At 48.1% G+C, this 20566-nt stretch overlaps 10 protein-coding genes across 10 annotated transcripts; 5 read left to right on the top strand and 5 right to left on the bottom strand.

Moving 5' to 3' along the window:
- Positions 1-226: 226 nt before the first annotated feature.
- hapE (CCAAT-binding factor complex subunit HapE) lies at positions 227-1365 on the top strand (the record flags this gene model as incomplete). Its single annotated transcript, XM_057130359.1, has 5 exons — positions 227-320; positions 462-475; positions 570-626; positions 677-1306; positions 1363-1365. The coding sequence occupies 5 exons, from the start codon at positions 227-229 to the stop codon at positions 1363-1365; spliced, it is 798 nt and encodes a 265-aa protein (XP_056982142.1).
- A 664-nt stretch (positions 1366-2029) lies between these two features.
- N7511_007983 (Rab GTPase-binding exocyst subunit SEC15) lies at positions 2030-4771 on the bottom strand (the record flags this gene model as incomplete). Its single annotated transcript, XM_057130360.1, has 9 exons — positions 2030-2108; positions 2165-2415; positions 2475-2924; positions 2985-3120; positions 3176-3285; positions 3335-3436; positions 3493-3624; positions 3678-4670; positions 4724-4771. The coding sequence occupies 9 exons, from the start codon at positions 4769-4771 to the stop codon at positions 2030-2032; spliced, it is 2301 nt and encodes a 766-aa protein (XP_056982143.1).
- A 1404-nt stretch (positions 4772-6175) lies between these two features.
- On the top strand, positions 6176-8952 carry N7511_007984 (putative meiosis protein MEI2; the record flags this gene model as incomplete). The annotated part of the gene is made up of 13 exons (XM_057130361.1): positions 6176-6303; positions 6359-6941; positions 6996-7421; positions 7507-7719; positions 7776-7811; positions 7888-7954; positions 8013-8031; positions 8099-8129; positions 8181-8198; positions 8252-8280; positions 8343-8386; positions 8439-8518; positions 8572-8952. The coding sequence occupies 13 exons, from the start codon at positions 6176-6178 to the stop codon at positions 8950-8952; spliced, it is 2055 nt and encodes a 684-aa protein (XP_056982144.1).
- A 445-nt stretch (positions 8953-9397) lies between these two features.
- Positions 9398-9952, top strand: N7511_007985 (uncharacterized protein; the record flags this gene model as incomplete). The annotated part of the gene is made up of 2 exons (XM_057130362.1): positions 9398-9579; positions 9634-9952. 2 exons carry the CDS (start codon positions 9398-9400, stop codon positions 9950-9952), a joined length of 501 nt encoding a protein of 166 aa, XP_056982145.1.
- A 101-nt stretch (positions 9953-10053) lies between these two features.
- On the bottom strand, positions 10054-12925 carry las21 (mannose-ethanolamine phosphotransferase LAS21; the record flags this gene model as incomplete). Its single annotated transcript, XM_057130363.1, has 7 exons — positions 10054-10583; positions 10645-11631; positions 11691-12061; positions 12112-12239; positions 12292-12580; positions 12640-12684; positions 12735-12925. Coding segments are annotated over 7 exons (2541 nt in total), but the record flags the coding sequence as incomplete, so codon positions are not given.
- A 370-nt stretch (positions 12926-13295) lies between these two features.
- Positions 13296-13796, bottom strand: N7511_007987 (DUF2423 domain-containing protein; the record flags this gene model as incomplete). Its single annotated transcript, XM_057130364.1, has 3 exons — positions 13296-13438; positions 13507-13557; positions 13613-13796. The coding sequence occupies 3 exons, from the start codon at positions 13794-13796 to the stop codon at positions 13296-13298; spliced, it is 378 nt and encodes a 125-aa protein (XP_056982147.1).
- Positions 13797-14101: 305 nt separating this feature from the next.
- N7511_007988 (Siz/PIAS RING finger protein) lies at positions 14102-16021 on the top strand (the record flags this gene model as incomplete). Its single annotated transcript, XM_057130365.1, has 6 exons — positions 14102-14249; positions 14366-14683; positions 14736-15052; positions 15122-15227; positions 15281-15506; positions 15562-16021. 6 exons carry the CDS (start codon positions 14102-14104, stop codon positions 16019-16021), a joined length of 1575 nt encoding a protein of 524 aa, XP_056982148.1.
- A 399-nt stretch (positions 16022-16420) lies between these two features.
- Positions 16421-17226, top strand: N7511_007989 (trafficking protein particle complex subunit; the record flags this gene model as incomplete). Its single annotated transcript, XM_057130366.1, has 4 exons — positions 16421-16650; positions 16740-16857; positions 16949-17038; positions 17095-17226. 4 exons carry the CDS (start codon positions 16421-16423, stop codon positions 17224-17226), a joined length of 570 nt encoding a protein of 189 aa, XP_056982149.1.
- Positions 17227-17695: 469 nt separating this feature from the next.
- On the bottom strand, positions 17696-19106 carry N7511_007990 (malate dehydrogenase; the record flags this gene model as incomplete). Its single annotated transcript, XM_057130367.1, has 8 exons — positions 17696-17836; positions 17895-18039; positions 18097-18181; positions 18232-18609; positions 18670-18757; positions 18812-18922; positions 19012-19043; positions 19094-19106. 8 exons carry the CDS (start codon positions 19104-19106, stop codon positions 17696-17698), a joined length of 993 nt encoding a protein of 330 aa, XP_056982150.1.
- Positions 19107-19791: 685 nt separating this feature from the next.
- On the bottom strand, positions 19792-20536 carry N7511_007991 (uncharacterized protein; the record flags this gene model as incomplete). Its single annotated transcript, XM_057130368.1, has 5 exons — positions 19792-19967; positions 20040-20161; positions 20216-20239; positions 20314-20408; positions 20494-20536. The coding sequence occupies 5 exons, from the start codon at positions 20534-20536 to the stop codon at positions 19796-19798; spliced, it is 456 nt and encodes a 151-aa protein (XP_056982151.1). The 3' UTR covers positions 19792-19795.
- Positions 20537-20566: the final 30 nt, after the last annotated feature.

A 20566-nucleotide genomic window follows, 5' to 3' on the forward strand; every position in this document is an offset into this window, starting at 1 on the left:
GCACCTTCATGCTTGGCATCATACTCCCCCCCCCAAACACAGTCCTCGGCCTTCCAAGGATACCAAATTAGCTGCGCTCATCGCCAACTTAAGTTCTGCGATCTTTCATTCCCCCAACAGCTCTCGTCTCTCGTTCGCGCGTCGCATTCCTCCGCTTCACCGTGACTGCACCAACTCGCATTGACCTCGGACGTCGATACCACAGAACACAAAGAAAGCTTTCACAATGGAATCAGCTCCTCAAGGCGCTGGGCAGCAGGGCCGACAGCAGCAACAGCAGCAACAGCCTGTCTATGATATCAGGAATGGGGGTCATTACGGTAATCAGATCCCAACGCGACCATTGCGCGACCATTGCGCGACCAAAGCTACGCGACGGCTTCCAAAGAGCCCTAGCTAGCTTGGTACCAATCCCAAAGACCTGAAGCTTTGAGCAGAAGCTGACTTTTCATGAATTATAGGGGCTAGTGCCGCAGTATGTTTACCATTTTGAGGGAGCCACGCGCATCTTATCCTACATGATTACGCAAAGTATTCTGGGCTGGACAGCGGCTGACTTACATATATAGCTCTCAGCGCAAGGCTACGCGCCAGTTGCCGAGTTGTACACCGGTACCTGGGCCAACGTAAGTTATTGAGCAGATGTATGTTGAACAGTGATACTTATCGGAATTAGGTAAACCAAGGTCTACAAGGAACTGCTCGCGATATCCTCACGACTTATTGGCAACATGTCATCAACCACTTGGAATCAGACAACCATGACTACAAGATCCATCAATTGCCCCTGGCTCGCATCAAAAAGGTGATGAAGGCGGATCCGGAGGTAAAGATGATCTCTGCAGAGGCGCCAATCTTGTTTGCTAAGGGCTGTGATATCTTTATCACGGAGCTGACAATGCGTGCTTGGATCCACGCTGAAGATAACAAGCGCCGAACCCTACAGCGATCGGACATTGCTGCCGCCCTATCCAAGTCGGATATGTTTGACTTCTTGATTGACATTGTACCCCGGGAAGAGGCGACTTCTCACGCCAAACGGTCAAGTCAAGCTGCCGCGGCCCCTGGTCCGTCTGCTGCTCCTGGTCAACTGCCACCCGCTCCTCATGGAGTACAACCACATCAGCACATGGGCCCTGCGGACTACGGCTCCCTTGGTCAACACGGTCTTCAAGAGCAGGAGTACCGCCCACAGGCGGCTATGTATCCAGGAGCCGTTCAACCAGACCCGACTGCCGCATATGGACAACCCCAATCTCAGATGTTTGAGGGGATGTATGCCTACCCGCATCTACCTCCTCAGCAGGTATGTACCCCGGTAACACATGCTTCTGTTCAGCACCCTGGCTAACGGCTCTCAAGTGAGTAAACATTGGTACATTTTTTATTTTTCATTTGTCATTTTAATAGTTCATGCGTGTTTCGAGGCGAACAACTGGGCCTTTATATTCCTTTGTGAATTTCTTTCTCTTTCTTATCTTACGGGCAAAAGGCACGATGGAGCTCTTAGTCAGATGTAGAATTAAATCTTCTTGCTGGCGATATCTTCCTTCCAATCGTGGACTGTATTGGTGCATCGAACCCTTGTTTGGTCACCGCAGGTCTAGCCGCCGTATTCGCCTGGCTACGTCTTTGTCTATTGAATTATATATTAAGTAGGACAAGCATAACATACCACTAGAGAATGGAAGCAATTGGGGTTTCATGAAACCGGTCTTTGACAACTCCTTTTGTTTTTCTCTTTCCCTTCTGCTTCTCCTTTTCATTAGCGCAGTATCTTAAACCGTTATACTTCTTATGTCCGTTCCATGTGGTACCAATCTACGGCCAAATTGGGATTTAGAGAAAGAGAAGCCCAAGTATATGCTGGTAAATTTACGAATGGGTTGTTTAAAAACAGTTTCAATGCATATTGCTTCTTCAAAGGAAAGAGAAATACTGGGTTGAATATGACATGATCTTATTTGCATTACTGTTCAGCCCATATTTTGCGTGAGGTGTTCTCCATTGATGCAAAAGACTGAAAGACTCAACCGTTCTTTTTGAATCGTGAAGAAAGCGTCGCAAACTTATCCGCCTTTGCGGGAGCTTGAACGGTGCGAGTGAGCCTAATCGTAACAGGTTAACACATATTTGAAAAAGGGGATGTGACATAGTCACGTACTTCTCAAGCAGGATGGGGCCCTGCATGGCATCAACACGTCCATATTTCTTGTTTCTTGTAGAGATGTCATAGAACTCATCTGCATTATCCGCTTGCATCAATTGCACCGTTTGCTGCAATTCGTCGAGATTTTCCCGTAGGATTGGAACATTCAAACTGTCTACAAATTGAGCCAGGTATTCAACATCCTTGGCCAATGCCGCCACTCCATTGGGATTGATTTTTCTCACATCAGGTGAGAGTGGTTGTGCCTAGTTAGCCAGTCAGTACATACAGCCTTCTAGTGGGTAATGAGGACACAATAACATACTAGGATCATGTTAGCAGCATGACTTAGGGCGTCAAAGTAAATGAGTTCTTTGATTTCAGTCGGTAGACCCAACAGTGTTGAGTTCATGATGTTGGAAAGGAATCGAGTCAATGTTTGCATGTAGTTGCTGGGCTCGGTAGGAGGTGTGGGGGACATCCATTCGTATTCTGCCGTCTCTATAAGGTCGTCAATCTTGGAATTGACAACCTCGAAGATGCGTTTTTCGGCAGCCTTTTTATTACTCCTGAACTTCTCTGTGGCCCTCAGAGCGATCGAGGTACCTGTCGAGTTTTGTGACCGAGCTGCTGCCAGTAGGAGTTCCAGTTCGCGACAAGCCGCCTCGAAATGTTCCAAATTAATCAGGATTTGAACAATTTGACCTAGATACTGTGATGAAAGGCGTTCCACCAGTATGTCACAGACTCTGTGCGAAAGAAGATCATCCAGATCCTGTAAATCAACGGTTAAAAGTCCTTCCTTTGTCTAAAATTTTGTTTCTTGAAGACTCACATTCTTCAACGTCTCATCAACCACATTTGTGTTCGCGAAACTGTCGTTGGCGAAATAATAAAACTGGTTCAAAAAGTTACGTATATCGATGCAGCAGAGCGGATACATCCTGGAGAAGGGCAAAATGCAGGGGAATCTGAATAGCAGTCAGTTGGGGATCAGAACCAGCGATTTTGGACTTCAAAACGTACACTTCTTCCTCTCGCGATTTGTCTGGGCTGTACCAGCTCACATTGAGGACCTTTTCAAGCTCTTCTGCTGTTTGTATGGGCATAGGCATGTAGTCATCCGTTGTAACAACCTAGAAGTGTTAGCACGACTGATAGAAAGGTGCAAAGAGCAGGTTTTACCTCCTGGAAGTCGTCACTGAATCTTTTCTTGAGAAGTTCAGCATATTTTTCAAAGAGTTTTAATGTGAAGTCCTCAAAGACATGCACAGAGAAGTTCCAGGTCTAGTTTGAGGGAGTCAGTTATGTGAGCTTGGCTTTGTGCAGGTGGGTTTACCAACATTCATGGTCTGCATGAACAAAGCAATCAGGTTCTTGATATCAATGATGATTTCAGCATTGTCGACTTCGGGGAGTGCTTTCGATATCAAGTTCACGGCTGCTTGACACATTGAATCCCATAATTCATCAATCTGATTGGTAACATGTTAGATCGCATATTGGCAAGAGAAGACAAGTCACCCACATCAACGGATGATCTGAGATCGGGCGCTCTTTTCATTGTGGCACGCTCAACAATGGCGAAACCTGCCATCTCCTCTAGGAGATTGTGCAAACTAGAGCCATCCTCATCCATTAAGGTAACAGAAGACGGAAGTAAGAGGTCCTTCTGTCGCCGGCGGGTAGTGGCGTACTCGGATCGAAATTTATCCATATGGCCTAGGGACTGGTGGATATGTAGGCACTCGAATAGTGGCGTGAAGTCAACTTGTAGATCTTCGTTCTGGAGCAAATCATACTCCTCATCCTCATCAGACACCAGTTCTATTGCAGAGTTCAAGCTGAATTGCTCGAGATAAGGGATGTTTTCCGCCCTTTTCTTTTGTCTCGTTTTACGCTGATCCGTATGGAAAAGAGCAATTTCGCCGAGGTATTGAGACATTTCTCGAATCCGGTAGAGCCATGTATTCAGATCTGACATCACCGCCTCCGCAATAGCTCGCTGTGTCGCAGGGACTGAGCGCTGAATCATAACAGCAATCTTGTATTGAGTCACCCCCTTCAGATGTACATTTTGTAATTCGTCCAGAGCTCGGAGCGCTGCATAGTGATTCTTCTTGGCCAAAAGATCATGGACTTGATTCGCTAGGCGCAGAACCTCCAAGCAGTCTTGAATGGCACGGAATGTTTCATCAATGTTCTGTCGGTGCCCGCGGGACTCCACCAAAGCCTTCTTTTGTTCGGCCAAGCGCTCGGTGCTGGTTTGGATAGACTGATTCAAATCCAGAATCTCACCTGTCAAACTCACAGTCCCCTCCCGAATTCGAAGCAGTGAATTGACAGATGAAACAAACTCCTGATGATTTGTATTGCAAATACCCTCTATTTCAGATTCCTTGTCGCCAGCGAATCTGGAAAGTGACTGTAGGAGCTGAGGGGTACGGTTACCAACACTGTAATCCCTAATTGAGGGGATGAGCTGGTCAAGGTAATCAGTGTCAGAGGGGGAGATGATAATCTAGGAAGCGAGGGGTCAGTCGTCTGTCTAGTGTACAGAACATTGGCTCTTGCCTGGTTCAGAAAATGTGGCTCATTGAGCATTGGAGCCATGGGCGCCATGGCTTGGCTTCATATCCTGGGGATATCCAAGGTCACAAATGGGCACGGTGCTGGTCTCGCAAGAATAGACACAGGGTTGATATTCCGGGGGGTCTGACGTCCGCGTCCCTGGGCGGTCTGGTAATCTGCCAGCAGTAGAGCTGACCGCGTTTTAGACGCTAAATTTATTTTAGGTTAGCGTTTGGGCTAGCGTGGACTAGTTTGGACTAGTTTGGACTAACATGGACTAGCGTTAACTTTGCTTAACGACACCTTGCATTTCTATACTTCGCAGTATGAGTGCATTTTGTTGTGGCCTTATAATTAACATGTGGCATGCATATTAATGAATCAATGGCTATACATGATGCTTAAAGTGAAGGGCTTGCACCTTTCTGTTATATTCCCCTGGCCTGCTGACCACTAATAGGCCTGCAGAAACCCAAATAAACCGTACAGAAATGAGGCTTCTTTTTTAGTTGCTCCAGCTTTCCTAGTAAATGACTCTATGCAAGCTAACCGCTGCCAAGTTTGAGATAATATAACTCTCCTCTACCGAGAAATACATGGGAAACGCTTTTAATGGAGCAAACCTCCTTTTTTGGTCTGCTACGAATAATGGCTTAATTGTGTACCTATAGTGCAGGTTTGGATCAACAGCTTCATCCATATCTAAGCCAGCTTATATGATGTGGCCTATCAAGCATTAGACTACTCATTTTTCTATTGCATCGTAACAAACGGCTAAAAATGAGTATTATCTATAGTATCAAGGCGAGTTCACGTGTTGGTTTACTGGGCGTGAGGCTTCAGAGGTCATCGAAGTCACGATGCGTCGCCGAGCCTTCAGATTGTTTGTTTTAATAACGCCCACGGAGCCCCAACCGTTTTCTTCCCTCGTCGATACCTCACTCACGCTTTTGACCAGTCCAATCTTCGAAACAACTCTTGATTCTGATCCTCAACGCCAGTAAGTTGCTCACTTTCTTCATTTTGACTCGGCCATACCACATCCTGTTGCTTTACACACGTTGCCCTTCCCCGTCTTGTGTTTTACCCCGTGGCTTTCCTCCAAGTCTGGGTCGAAATCCTCGCGCCCTCGCCATGTTCATTCCTTTCTTTTCCTGTTAATTCCAACGATCTGAGAGACTTTCATCCATTCTTTTGATCTGCCACCTTTGTTCCTTGTCTCTCCCAACTTGAAGCTGTTACACTATGTCCCCGTTCCTTTTTGTCGCTTTTTTTGATGCCCAAACATGCGGAAGGTTATGAAGCCCCGTCGAGCTCTACCTTCACCACCCTACCCACTCATATTCATATCTCACAGGAGAGAGGAGGGAACTGAGCACCAGACAACATTCCTCAGTTATTACTTGATTGGACGATGCTAACCCTACATCAAATAGATCTGAGCCTACGGAAAGCATGTCCGCCCCCAGTTCTACCGAGGGCTCGCCTGCGGACCAGCTCGCTGCATTTGCCCCCAATTCTTTTGGGGGTGACTCTCAGCGAGCCCTGGCCAGGCTCCCGGGAAATTTGACTACTCGAACTTCGTACGAGGCTTCATGGTTAATCAATGTGTCCAATTTCGAATACTAACATCTTCAGTGACCCGTTCTCCGGTTGGCACCCGGGTATTACCCCCGAAAGAGCTACCATAAGCAGCGGCTTTCTTCAAGCTCGTGGCTCTTCTTTCGCGTTGAACACTGCAATGCCTAGTGTTGCCTTTCCTGACACCCCATCTCGCTATTCTTCTGCCCAATTTGGTGGTTCTGTATCTGGAACTCCTGATTTTTCTGGTGCGGATATCAATCTTTCGTCTCCATCGCGCTATTCGCCTACGGAAATCCCCCGCTCATCGGTTCGACCTGGGTTCAGACATGATGATCTGTATTCCCCTTCTCAGTCTAGCTTTGTGGCCTACTCGCCATCTCGCGCTGACTTGACTAGCCCCTTGAGTCAGGGCTTTTTGAACCGTTTGATTGCTGCCTCTTCTGCTACCAGTGACCCTTCCAGACTTGATCCAGTCTTGCCCGCTTTTCCGCGCAGCACTAGTGCTCAGAGCCTGACCAACGTGTCCGACATGCCGTCTCTCGCTCGCCCTTTGTTGGCTACCGACAACCAGCGTGGCTTCACCCTGTATGGAGTTCATGCCAATTCAACTCATTGGTCCATTCTGGAAAATTTTCTTGTGAGTTGCAATGCAAGATCAATTACTGAAGTAGTCAATGTTGACATTTTGTAGCCTTCGGAATACCATTCTGTCGATAGTGTCTATCTCGGAGACCTCCAGACCCGAGGTCGAGTTTCAGTTCTCTTCACCGACCTTCGCGACATGACGCGTGCTATTGACCGAATCAGACTCTCTCATCCGGAATGGGTTGTGGACCTTGCCTCGCCTCAACAAATTGCGAGTATCACGAAGAACTTTGATATCCCAAGCACCTCCAACACGAACGACGGCAAGCTTATGGTGACTGTTCACGATATGGGTAAACGTTTGACCCAAAATCATCATGCTCTGGTGGAACGCCTGATTCGCGCTTTTGGTGATGTGAAACTCTTCAAGCTCTATGAGAATGGACCAGTATCTCAGAGTTATCGAGTCGAATTTTACAACACACGCCATACTTCTTATGCGTTTTCCTGTCTCCAAGGGTTTAAACACGAGGTTTGTTATTTCCCCCTATCTTTTGGTTCCATGTCTCGTGTTTCAATTGCTCCGAAGGTACTATATTGACTTTGGTCTGATCTAGTTCCTTACTTTCGAGGCGTCCTTCAATCGTCCTCAGTGTGAGACCAGCGAGACTTTCCATGTTCGAACCCCGAGTATCAATTCCCAGCACGTACCGGTGACTCCGGAACCTCTTTCTTCGAGCATCGATACCACTCCGGCCAAGGAAGATCCCAATGCTGAGAACACGATTGATATGGATCGCATTCAGAGGGGCTTGGATGTCCGCAGCACAGTCAGTTCTTTCTCTCAACAGACTCGAGGATAGGACTAATCCATCTCGTTTTGCAGATTATGATCCGAAACATTCCCAACAAGATCACCTCGGTATGGATGCTCCTCCCTCCTGGCGGCGCTCTCTTTATTTTATTTTTTGAATGACTAACTTGTGTTCTACTAACAGAATGAGCTCAAGATTATTCTGGACGAATCAAGCTTCGGAAAATATGATTTCATGTATCTGCGTATGGGTGAGCGATATCCAAGGCATTCCCCATGGGTAGCTACTAACTAACTCTCGGCTATCAGACTTCAATCATGGCTGCAAGTAAGTTCAAGACTCATGTTTCTTGGCTAGACTTCTTTTAGAATCTATACTCATAGTTTCACTCCAGCGTTGGCTATGCATTTATCAATTTCGGCGATGTATGTGTCCCCTTGTGTGTTGTTCTCTGGTCCTGTGCTAACATATCCTAGCCAATGGATATTCTTGACGTGAGTATCAGAATCCACCCTATGGCCCCTGCTGACAGTGGTTCACTTCATAGCTCATTATGGCTCGTCATGGCAAGACCTGGTAAGTTTGTCCCAACTGGTTCCGACCTGTGCGTGCTTGCTAACTCGAATGGGGATCAAAAGGCCTGAGTGCATTTCGGAAAAGAAGGCACAGATCTCTTATGCCGGTTTTTACCCTTTCATGACTGACTACAATGATGATTTAACATTATTTGATAGCTCTCCAAGGAAAAGATGCGCTCATTTCGAAGTTCCGCAATAGCCATGTGATGACTCGTCCTGCAGGAGAACGCCCTCGTGTGAGTTTAAGGCAGATTGACATGATCCCAGCGTTAATTTTGATTGATTACAGCTGTTCCACATTGGTGGACCTCGTTCTGGATCTGATGCACCATTCCCACCTCCAAATGATGCCAGCAAGCTTCGTCGCTCGGTTGCCAGTACCACGCAGCAAGGTAAGACGTTTTTTTATGCTTTATCTCGGATGCTTGAATTGACTCTTGTGCAGGGCTTTATGCTCCTCATTCTCGAGAAGCTGGTACTCCCAGCAGTGGCAGTCGCGCTCACCCCCGAGCTCGCAATCAATCCATCAGCCAAACCCGCCGGTCTCGTCGAGTCCGAGCATCTATTGGACAAGGCCCGCGCGACACTGATGATTTGTTGGGCTCTTCTCCAATGGAACTTGATGGAGCAGGTTCCCCCGACGGACCGTACTAATTCTGCCCAATCTTGAGGCTATTGCCTCGGCTCCACCGACAGCCTGTACCGGGATTACTTTCGCTATCAGCCCGGAAACCACAGAGAATTGAAACAAACCCCCAAAGCCACAAAAACAATTGAAAATCCAACATCCAACAAACACCGAAAAAAAAGATATCACAGGAAAAACAGACCCCGAAGTCCCTGAGTACGCTTTGTACGCTCCGTACAGGAGGAGGGCCGAGCCAATCTTCGCGTGGAAAATGAAGTAACTGAGAGCAGCAAGGAAATGGTCCGTTTTTGTCGGTCCAGGAGATGGAACCCCTTCAAACGTCAATTTTTTGCTCTCACCTAGTATCTTGTTTTTCAGAAGAATTGACTTGTTGCTTAAACACGAAAATGAAGTTAGAAGACGTAGGGTTAACCTCGGGGCGGGAAGGGCAACTTTTCCTCTCTCAGATTTTGTCTCCTTAGCAGCCATGGACTCCCAAGAAATCCTGGCCATCCATGCAATCCTCCATTTAATCTTTCATCGTAACAAGAACCAACATCATGGCGCAAAGTGGTGGAAATGGCTGTCGGTCTTAAAGCGCGCCACGCTGGATGTCGCCCGATCGGGCGAGCAAGCTCATCTCGTCCACCTCGTCCCGCGATGCTATGTGTATGTTGCCTGAATTTCTATAAACCCCCAGCCCCCAAACTAACATTTCTCCAGGGCATTTTCTACGGTTGTCGCGGACAACCGCTTTGCTTCGCTCGGGATCGTGCTCCTGGCTACGTTGGCGCGACTGTCCAAAGTGACTGGGATCAGCCAGGCACTGAAGACCCAGCCCACGGCTGTCATGCCCCAGAAGACAGAGTCTGCCGTTCAGGAAGACCTCGGAGAACGAGTGACCCGCGTTGATGAGGCATCTCCTGTCAAACCGGTCAAAATATCTCGACCTGCGTCAGTGGCTGAGCCAAAACGAACAAAACCGAAGAAGTCGAAGAAACACAAGAATGCTATCGATGATCTATTTAACGGATTATTTTAAATGCTTGTACGTTGATCTGGGGGTCTGTTTGCTCAAGACTTGTAATTTTATCAAAGCGTGCGCGCAATGCCAACTCATGATTTATGTCACTATCCACATACTGAGAACAGAAGCTCACCAAGAAGATTTACGCCAGCATGATTGGCAGTTGCCCATGCCATACTGTAAAGATACTTGGGGGAGAAGACGGTCCAGATGAAGAGATGGGTCCGTAACGCAGTACAGGCAGCCATGACCGAGACCAACGACATCGCAATATGGAAGGTCAGCAATACGCGATGGTCTTGTTCGGAATTTTTTGGTCGAAGACGATAGCTCTGTGAAGCCCACCAGATCGGACCTGCCCAGTTGCTCACAAAGGTGAGAACACCCACTAGCACCACGCTATAGCTGCCAACGCCGTTGTAGGCACTAGCAAGGTCCACTGAAGAAATTGCATTCGAACCACCAAATGCGAAGAATGTCATATACTGGAATATCAAGGTAGTGATGGTCACTTCGTTTCCTGTGAGGTTCATAGTAGAGAGAACGCTGGCCTGCACTTGGAAAATCAAGAACAATGGGACATTTGTCGCTCGTGATTGTGTCATTAAGAAGATGTGCAATACTTCATGAATAATCTGAGGTGATGCTGCGGTTCAAATTAGTCTTGGAAAGCCAATCATACGGTCAGTGGAATCCACAAGACTTACTCCGGGCCCTTTTTGCTGTCATTCTAGACAATAGCGCCACCATAATGACAGCACCAAGTCCATAAAAGACTATCCTAGCATGCAAGACCAATGAAATACTGTAGGGCCATTTCCTCACAATCCAGGAGATGAAAGCCCTATCAAGTAGCTCGGGAGACTCCGATGCCACAAAATGCAGCTTGAACGTAAAGGCCAAGACAGCAAGAGGCAATGCACCTAGCCGGGGCAGTCCAGACAATGGGAAATTTCGCAGAAGGTGAGCACCGGCATCTGCATAAGCGAGAATGAGAAGACCCCAGAAGATATCGGGATTGCGTGGGAAAAATGTTCGAGCAATATCAGGCTCAGCTGCAAACTTCTGTCCAGTTTGGTTCCATCGTCGCAATAGTCTCTGCGTGATTGCAAATACAATCATGATACCACCTGCAGACCAGAACTTTGATGATTGCATGCGTTTATGGGAGCCCGAACTTGGAGATTGTGATCTGATATGCAAGTAGAACACCCATCCCGAACATATCCAATACCAGAATTGTTGCTCTTCTTCCACGTAACTGCTCGCAAACATCATGAGCCCATAGGTGATCACCATGAACGCCAGGAACAATCCAGAAGATCTATACCGTATGCATTGTGCGTAAGTGGCAGGAAGCACCGTCAACGCAGCAATTCCAGTGATAAACAAGCCTAGGCAAAGCCTAAAAATATTATAGTTGCTGGCAGTGCGACTCATTATGTCCTGAGCAATTTCGGAGAACTGTAGCAGAATCGGACTTGTGGTGGAATAGGAACCTTCGGGGTCAGCCCCATCAGATACAAGATTGAGGTATCGAGCCCATGCACATTGAGCAGCCTCAATTCCTGATTCGGCCTTAGATGCACAAGACTCAATGCCCTCGGGGCCAAATCGCGTCCCTGGAAATGTTGTTTGGACGGTGTTCAGCAGCTGTTTGGCATTTTGTAATAGAATCTGGAGCTTGTGAGAGCCTATGCCCGAGTCAGTCAAGGTGAAGTTCTTCCTCTTGTATAGTAATATAGATACATACCATGTTCCCACATTTCCAAGAACTCAGGGATGAAAACACCTAAGCTGTTCAAGGGAATGGGGAGTCCAAGAAGTACTGCTAGTGTTGGAGTAATGTCTGCTTGCTCAACTGTTCGATAGTATTGCAGATCATCGAATGGTTCCACTGGACTTTCTCTTCGTGTACTCAGAGCCTGGAATTTGGGCGAGATAAATACCAAGGCAGGTGAAGTCTCTCCGGCCGAGGATCCGCCGTGGTTTCCAGCATCATTCATGCCGTGGTCTCCACACAGTACGAAAAGAGTAGATTGGAGATGTTGTTCGTTCTGCATGGCCGTGTATATCTCCGTCACCACAGAATCCATCTCCTGCTGCTTCGGGACCATGAAGGAACTGGTAAAGAATGAGTGATAAAGAACAAATGTTTTAGTATTGGGAGATACCTTTTGGGACCGGCCTTATGGCCTATATGATCCAAACCCAAGTAATGCATGATAAAAGCAGACCAATCGCTTTGAGCGAGTTCAGCAGGAACATGCCGAGTCACATTATGGTCTACTTCCGTGAAGTCCTGCAAGGAATTCAGCTTCAATGGTAAGAATGCAGAATCTGGAACTACTGACCGACACAAAGAAGCTTGTAGTTCCATCAGACCGGTCAAACATGCCCGGGAAGAGTTTGAGCCAGGTGTCGTCTCCGTACATTACCAGTCGTTTCCCTCTTGCTTTTAACTGCGCCAACCATGTGTCTTGAAAGGCTAATGTTGAGGAAGTATCTGACTCTGCAATATTGAGAATCACATCTAAGAAAGACGGAACTGAGCCAGTGGTTATGGCCTTTAGGCGCGGCATTGTGACCGTTGGAGAGCCCGCATAGGCCGTAAATGGCAATGCAGCACCAGATCGGATCAAGCTAGAATTGAATCAGTGATATATTCACTACTCACATTGGGTATGTTGTATGGGACTCACCTTTGCGTAAACAAGAATCCAGAGTCATTTGAATATACAAAGTCACTGATATCCCATTAGCGCCATACAATGTCGATGTTCTATCTCAACAATACCTCCGCAATGCATCCACCACCATGAAAATGACCTTTTCAAACACTGCCGGTGCTGCATCTTCTGTTTCTTCAAAGGTGGCTAGTCCAGGAATCAAGGGTTTATATGGAAAGAATCCCGAGGAGAAGATCAGTATGCCTACGGGCACCAACAGATTGGCGATGATAGTCGCCCAACTGTGGAAACCCACCATTGTGCCAATCTGATCGCAAGACAGTAAACCCAGCGAAGAACTTGAAACTCCTCAAGGACTCTGAAGTGCATCAAAAACTGTCCAAAGGGGGGCAGAATTGTGTTTACGGTTTACGATCGACGGACATCGCTACACCGCTTTCGAATACTTCGATGCCTCGCCAATTCAACATTTCAATTCTTTTCCAGGCTCAGGGCTCAAGGCTAAAAGCTTTCAATGACAAGTATGGTATATATCATGAGGCACAGACTATGAAACAGATGTACGTGGTTCGCAGGTGGAATCATCGGTGAACTCCCAAACGCCTTTTCTTTAATCTCCCGCCACTCCGGGATTCAATAATAACTCATTCACATTCTTCTTCAAACCCTCACTTCTTGTTGGGTCCCTTCTTGGTCTTGGAAGGACGCGCTTGGAAAACGATAGAGTTGCGGGGCTTGCGGTTGCGCTGCTTTTGCACACGTCCCGATTTCGAAGATCGGCTCTTGGGGGTCTTGGAATCGAGATCCATCTCTGCAGTAGAGCAATGATAAGTATGTGCAATTCATTAATCAGCGAACATGGCGAGATGATAGACCAACCTTCGTCTGCGCCGGCTTCAGAGGCCTTGGTAGCAGTTTCCTCTTGGTCGGCTGGGGGAAGAAGTCAGCCACAATCCTTGTATAATCGAGTAACGGGGAAACGTACCAGAGTCATCCATTTCTGAGTCCTTCCTTGATTTCTGGGGGGCGTCGGGTCGGGGTTGTGAAGCAAGCTCCTGGAGTTTGGCTGCAAGTCGCTCAGTTCTAGCATCAACCAACGGACCGAACACCTTCTTGCGAAGATTGGCTCTGTTGCGCTTGGAGACGCTGGCACGGACACTTTTGGCCATTTTGAAAATCAAGTAAAAGTCAACGTGTAGTAAAGAAAGAAAGTGAGGCAAATGATGGGGGGGGAGTGATAACACAACTTTTTTTTTTCAGATAAGTGTCTTATGTCATCCGGAGAGGCCGCACCTCACCTCCGAGGCATATCACTCTGGACTCGAGAGTTGGCGACTTCTTCTTATGAGACATGAGATGTATCGGTGCAGACCCTTGATCATCGCTTTGGCTGAATCGGACACTTGTCTTTTGAGGGATATCGGGCCAAGTCCTCCTTGATTGCTCTTGAAACTTCTCTCTTCAAACCGAAATCATGGCAACCCCAGGCCATTCGACAGATGTTCCAACACTGGTGGCCCTCATTAAGACACTGACGAATCCAGCTTTGAAAGACCTATTGAGATCTGAAAACCTCCAGGTGTCAGGTGTCAAGATAGCCTTACAACTCCGCATCATCCAACGTTCGTCGATCCTCCCTTCTCCCTCTGCCTCTACCTACTCCTTTTCCTTCCTCATTCCATTGAAATCCGTTGTCACATAAGCTTTGGTAAACATGGCTGCTTACCCTCTGGACTAGGACTTGAAAGTCTTGCGGCCTCGGACCGTCTGAGCTTCGATGCATTGGCGCGGCGCATTCTTGATGCTGCCCTTCCGAAGTCACGATTGCAAGCGCCTAATAGCAATCAATTTCCGGCACCTCCCATCGCACAGTCTCCTGCGCAGGCTCGGTCGACGGCTCTTGGGGTTTCTATGTCACCTCACCCATACGCTGCTGGTCCCGGCAGTTCTCTTTCAAAGCCCCCCGCCCCCCATAGGCCCCCAAATCGTTTGGAGTTTAAAGAGAGTCCTTTCTTCACGATTGTGGAGGCCTTGACTCCTGTTGTGGAGTGTAAAAGTACGCCACTCTGAAAATATTTGGTTGATTACTCGAGTCTAACTTCTTCAAGTTCGCGAACAAACCCGGGATAGTGTGGAACTCAAGGTCATGCTGTCTCAGCGAACGGCTCAAAGGTTGCAGACAGATCTTAACGCCCGAGTCATGGTATATTGTGCCGCAGATTCGGGTCTCACTCAGTACACCAAGTCGGATATCGCATTTCCACATCAGGTGGAGCTCAAGGCGAATCTTGATGAAGTGAAAGCCAATCTCAGAGGCTTAAAAAACAGACCAGGCACTACGCAGCCTGCAGATGTGACCAATTACATCCGGAAGAAGCCCGATTATCCAAACAACATTGTCATGACTTATGCATTGACGCAAAAGGTTGGAGCTCATTCTATCGCAACTCATATGGTGGAGCATTTTGTTAACGGGCTAGCTAACTTGCTACAGAAATTCTTCGCACTTGCCAACCTCGTTAAACAACATCCGATTGAGGATCTCGTCTCGGAATTGAGGACACGGAAACTCATTTCAAAGGAACAGGTCATACGTGAGAGTAAGACAAACTTCTGCTTCCACATACCATTCTCTGACATCTATGGACACTAGTGAAAAACCGCGCACATGACTCTGATATTGTTGCTACATCGAGTGTTATGTCGTTAAAATGTCCACTATCGACACTTCGCATCCAGGTTCCTTGCCGGTCTATCATCTGCACTCACAACCAGTGCTTCGATGCATCATCTTTCTTAGAGTTGCAAAAGCAAGCACCGACTTGGACCTGCCCTGTGTGCTCCAAAGCCACGAGCTTTGAATCTCTACAAGTCGACCAGTAAGTTCTCGTCTCATACATTGGAGCACGCGTAACATCTTTCTAACACGGCTAGATACGTTGATGATATCCTTCAAACAACTTCATCGAACATCGATCAAGTCACCGTTGAGCCGGATGGTGCGTGGTCAGGACCTAGTGATTCAGATACAGGAAATCTGGGCGGTATGACGCCAGCCTCGGATGACGACGATGATTTGATTGAAATCAGTGAACCAGGTGTTCCCCTTGTAAAACAGGAGCCTGGATCCGCAAGCATTGCTTTAGAAAGGACACCTGCGCAGTCAAGAGAGGCATCAACGCCTTCTTCCATTGCACGTTTATCAAGCAAAAAGAGGCCTGCCTCCATGGTCATTGATCTCACAGAAAGTGGCGACGAGGATGATGAGTTTCCCATTCCATCTCCTAAACGGCTTGCCCCGACCTTGCCATCGCGATCCTTCCCCCGACAAGATTACCACCTCCCATCGGCCAGCAGCCCTCTGAATGGCAGCTCCTATCCTCCATCAATATAGACCTACATTCCCAGCTCACGGTCTTGTATGGCCGTCTTCCTATCTCAACAGCTGCATATTTTCAATGGTGTTATGGCGCGATCTGGCTCGGGGTCTTTGGGGGCATTGGTGTCATATACGATTGTTTGAGCGCAGGGATTGCATTATTTTAGCTATTTCAGCAATTCAGTCCATTCAATGGCTTGATCTGTACATTTCCTCCTTGATCATAAAAGGCTCTTGTGGCAAGTTGTGAGTACATAGCCCTGGAGTAGATCGCCGTAGATAAGCAAATCCCCGGGCGGAGAGCTTGGACTTCCCCAACTTCACTTCCTGACTTCTCTCCTGCTTCACGTCTTTCCAACTACATTCAACACCACGTGCAGTTTTTGACCATCTTTTGACAATTGAGCCCGCGCCATGTCATTCGATTCCTCATCCCCGCCGTTATATACGTCGGATCCCAACGCCCGTGTCTTCAGTTCCTCATGTTTCGACTTCCTTCTCATAGAATTGGTGCCTATGGCCGAACGTATGGCCCGGGATCTAGCGACTGAGGGAAAGGAAACCGAAGACGAAGAAGTCAGGGAGACGACCTTTTTCCGTTTGGAGTCTTTGGGGTATCGTGTGGGACAAGGTCTGGCGGAACGGTAAGATTGAACAGTCTCCTTATATTCGGGATTCTCCCTTGGGTTTGCAATGATTGATTGTGCTGGATTTTGACAATCAAAAAATCCAGATTCTCTCGAGACCGGCCTCGTTTTACCGATAATCTCGATGTGATCAAGTTCCTCTGCAAGGACCTGTGGACAGTCTTATTCAAAAAGCAGGTGGACAATTTGAAAACAAACCATCGAGTAAGTGAATGTGGAACACCCATCGCAAGACAGAAGCCATTGTTGTGTCTGTATTGGAGTTTTCTAGGCACTCACAGGACCAAACGAATAGGGGGTTTATGTTCTGACCGATAGCGCGTTCCGACCATTTGGAAGGATGAGTATGGCAGTCCGGAGCGATGCAACGTCTATGGCACAAGCAGTGAGCAATTTCAAGCCTATTCGAAAGGAGGCCTAATAGCTTACAAATTGACCTAGTATCTCTGGTTCCCCTGTGGTGTCATTAGGGGCGCGTTGGCCAATTTGGGTATCAACACCACCGTTCAGGCCGAGACGTCGGATCTGCCAGGTGCGACTTTCCAGATCAAAACTCTCCAGCCTCGACCTTGAAGATAGAGATATCTAGATCCGGGTCTAGGCTGAATCTTTTACTTGGGTTGATGTCCCAGGATACGACGTTGATAGTACTGGCTAGCCTGGCATTGAGATCCTTCTCTCAACCCCTCTTTGATAGAGGGCAACCGGCCATTCCAAGTCTCACAACTACTTGACAGAGGCTACCATTCAGGGGAATCTGGATGTTATTTCATTGCAGGTTTGGTGCTAATTCTGTATCAAACCCATCTCCTTTCCATCTGATCAAGGACCACACACTATTGTGTCTACTCGTTGTTCATAATCTCATGGTGTCGCATTCAAAGCCTATCTTTCCGGGACAAAATTGATTAGCGACGCTCTGCCAATTGCCGATGTCATCATGTCCGTGAAAGAGATGTACTCATTGACAGGGGAAAGGCTGTGACAAAGGGATTTCAATTTGGGGGTGGTTGTGCAATGCACAGAATGAGAGAGCAAGTCCTTACTTTGGTGGTGAGCTCTTGGCAAATTCAACGCCCTTCTCAATGTTGCCCTTGAGATCAGTGATACAAGCTTGAAGAAGCTTGCTCTCGGCCTCGGTGATGCCGTCGAGGATGTTGATGGCCTTCTCGGCGCCGTTGGGCTAAATCAGTCATGTCAGCTAGCCATTCTTAATATGCTCCCGATCATTAAACACTTACACCGAGCTCCACGGGGGTGGAGAAGAACTCAACACCTGTGGCCTTGGCAATCTCATCACCGCCGGCAACACCGGGCAGATAGACGAAAGTAGGCTCAACAATACCCTTCTCGCCCTTGGAGGCCTTGATGACAGCCTCGGCAAATCTGGTCAATGTCAGTCACTGCTGAAGCTTCCATGCTAGATAGAATAAGGAAATATACCTGAAACCGGCGAACGCCATGGACAAGGTAGCAGAGCCAGCACCGTCCTTGGCCTTGACGACCTCATCACCACCGAATTGAACGCCTGTGGATTGTCAGTCAATCATATTAAATATATGAAACAATGTAACGTACGGTTAACGAGCTCATCGTAGCGGTCAGCGGGAATCTGGAAGGTGGGGGAGACCTTGCTGAACAGAGGGACGATGGTCCCGCCAGAGTGGCCACCAATGACTGGGATAGTGGCATCGGAGGCGTTCTTGACGCCGGAGAACTCCTGAGTGAAGGTCTCGGCACGAACGACATCCAGGGTAGTCACACCAAACAGGCGCTTAGGGTCAAAGACACCAGCTTCCTTCAGAACCTCGGCGGCAATGGGGACAGTGGAGTTGACGGGGTTGGAGATGACGAGAGTGAAGGCCTTGGGGGCGAACTGAGCGATGCCCTCAACAAGGGTCTTGACAATGCCGGCATTGACCTTGAAAAGGTCGTCACGGGTCATACCAGGCTTGCCTGCATAGGATCATGTCAGCCAAGGACGATAAACATGAGGGGACCTTTGGTGCTACATACGGGGAATACCGGCCGGGATGACGACAACATCAGCACCGGTCAGAGCAAGCTTCAGTCCATCATCCTTGGGGAGGTAGCCAGTGATTTTCTAGTTGACTGTCAGCACAGCTCTCACCGGGGACGCTTTAGGAGGCACACGTACGGCAACCGAGGAGATGTGAGAGAGATCGGCAGCAACGCCGGGGGTGTTGACAACATCGTAAAGAGCGAGCTCGTCGACAAGAGGGCAAGCCTTCAGCAAGAGGGAGAGGGGCTAGATCGTAATTAGCTGGGGTCTAATTGAAGCAACTGGCAACTGGCAACTGGAAACTGGAAACTGGAAACTGGAAACTGGAAACTCACCTGGCCAATGCCACCAGAAGCTCCGAGAACAACTAATGGATAAAGTCAGTGATGAAATCACATAAAGGAAAAGAACCCATACCAGCTTTAACCATGATGAAGTGTGTAGAAGATAAGAGGTTGAGATGAGGGAAGGGGAAAGCTCAGGAGGGAACCGGCCGATTTATAAAGAGGGGCTGAGAGGGGCAACCCCGGATAATCGTCCACATGTCGAATGACATGGAGCTTATTGTTTCTTTAGCAAGCGAACTGACCGATCTTGTTGGGCTATCTGCCATATATTATATATGTATGTATGTGAAGATATCTACAATCAAAGATACCCATCTACTACTCTCCTAGCCTCCTAGTCTCCTACGTCGACCTCTTCCTCTTGCATAAACAGAATGTATTCCCAACTCAAGCTCCCTACCCTTCTGTCTCTGTCGGTATTCGGCAATTGTCGCTTCGAATCTACTGTCCGACATGTTCCCCCCCCCCCGGATATATTCATCGGGAAAAGGCGGGAGGCGATTTCCGTGACTTGAGGCTCGGGCCGACTGACCGGGTGTTGCATATGTCAAACTGAACTACGATATCGTTTGGGCTGATTTCTTTTCCGATTGAAAACTTGTTCTTTTTGAAATTTGTTTTCTCTCTGGGGGTCTTCTGCCCCGGAGCATGATTGCTAGATTACATAGGATCTATCCTAAGTTCAGCATGGCGATGTACGCCTATCAAGTCTCCCATCCAATCCAATTTCCTTCACATGCCGGAATTTCGAGGTCATTTCAGGAAGAAGTATTTACTCCGACTCCTCAGCCTTGCGGGCCTTGGCACCACGGGGCTTCTGGACGGGAGCATCCTTCTTGGGGAGCTGCGAGCGACGGATGGCGCTCACACGGGCAACGGCCTCCTCGCGGATGTCAGCACGGTAGCCGTGCTTGGCGGTCTTGTCGGCAACACCCTTGTAGATCCTGAGTGCCATAACGATCAGTACTGGTAAACGGAGAGTTGGTTCATGAGTTCGGAGGTCCAGGTTCGCTTACTTGCGGTTGGCAGAGCTGGGACCGTAGGTGACGGTGACAATGTTCTTAGCGGGCTGCTGGGGGTACTTGGGGTTCTTGGTGGTGACGGCAACACCGTTCTCGGTACCCTGGACACCGACAGCCTGTTGAAATGATTAGTACCCAGAGATCGAAATCAAACAAAGGGTACAACGTACCTTGGTGTTGGCAAAACCAGCGTACTGCAATCCCAATCTGTCATTAGCAACCAATTCTCGAAAGCTATCCACCGGAATCAACACCCGGGAGCCCATACCTTGAAGGAGTGCTTGTTGAGCACGTTCAGGGGGTCACGGGAGAACTGGGAGCCACCACCGCTGTTGCGCTTAACCAGGTAAGAGTTCTGGTTGCCTGTTCCAAGGAGCGATCAGCGAGAGTTCGGGTCCAAAAAGTGAAGTAAAAATTCCCAAGTGAAATTTCGAAAGGTGGAACGTACGGGCGATCTGCCAGACCAGATCGTTGGAGATGTTTGAGGCCATTGTGATGAGAGGGTGTTGGGTTGGGAAATT

The sequence above is a fragment of the Penicillium nucicola genome, assembly GCF_028828085.1.
Source record: "Penicillium nucicola strain IBT 29836 chromosome Unknown utg000008l, whole genome shotgun sequence".
Lineage (NCBI taxonomy): Eukaryota > Fungi > Ascomycota > Eurotiomycetes > Eurotiales > Aspergillaceae > Penicillium > Penicillium nucicola.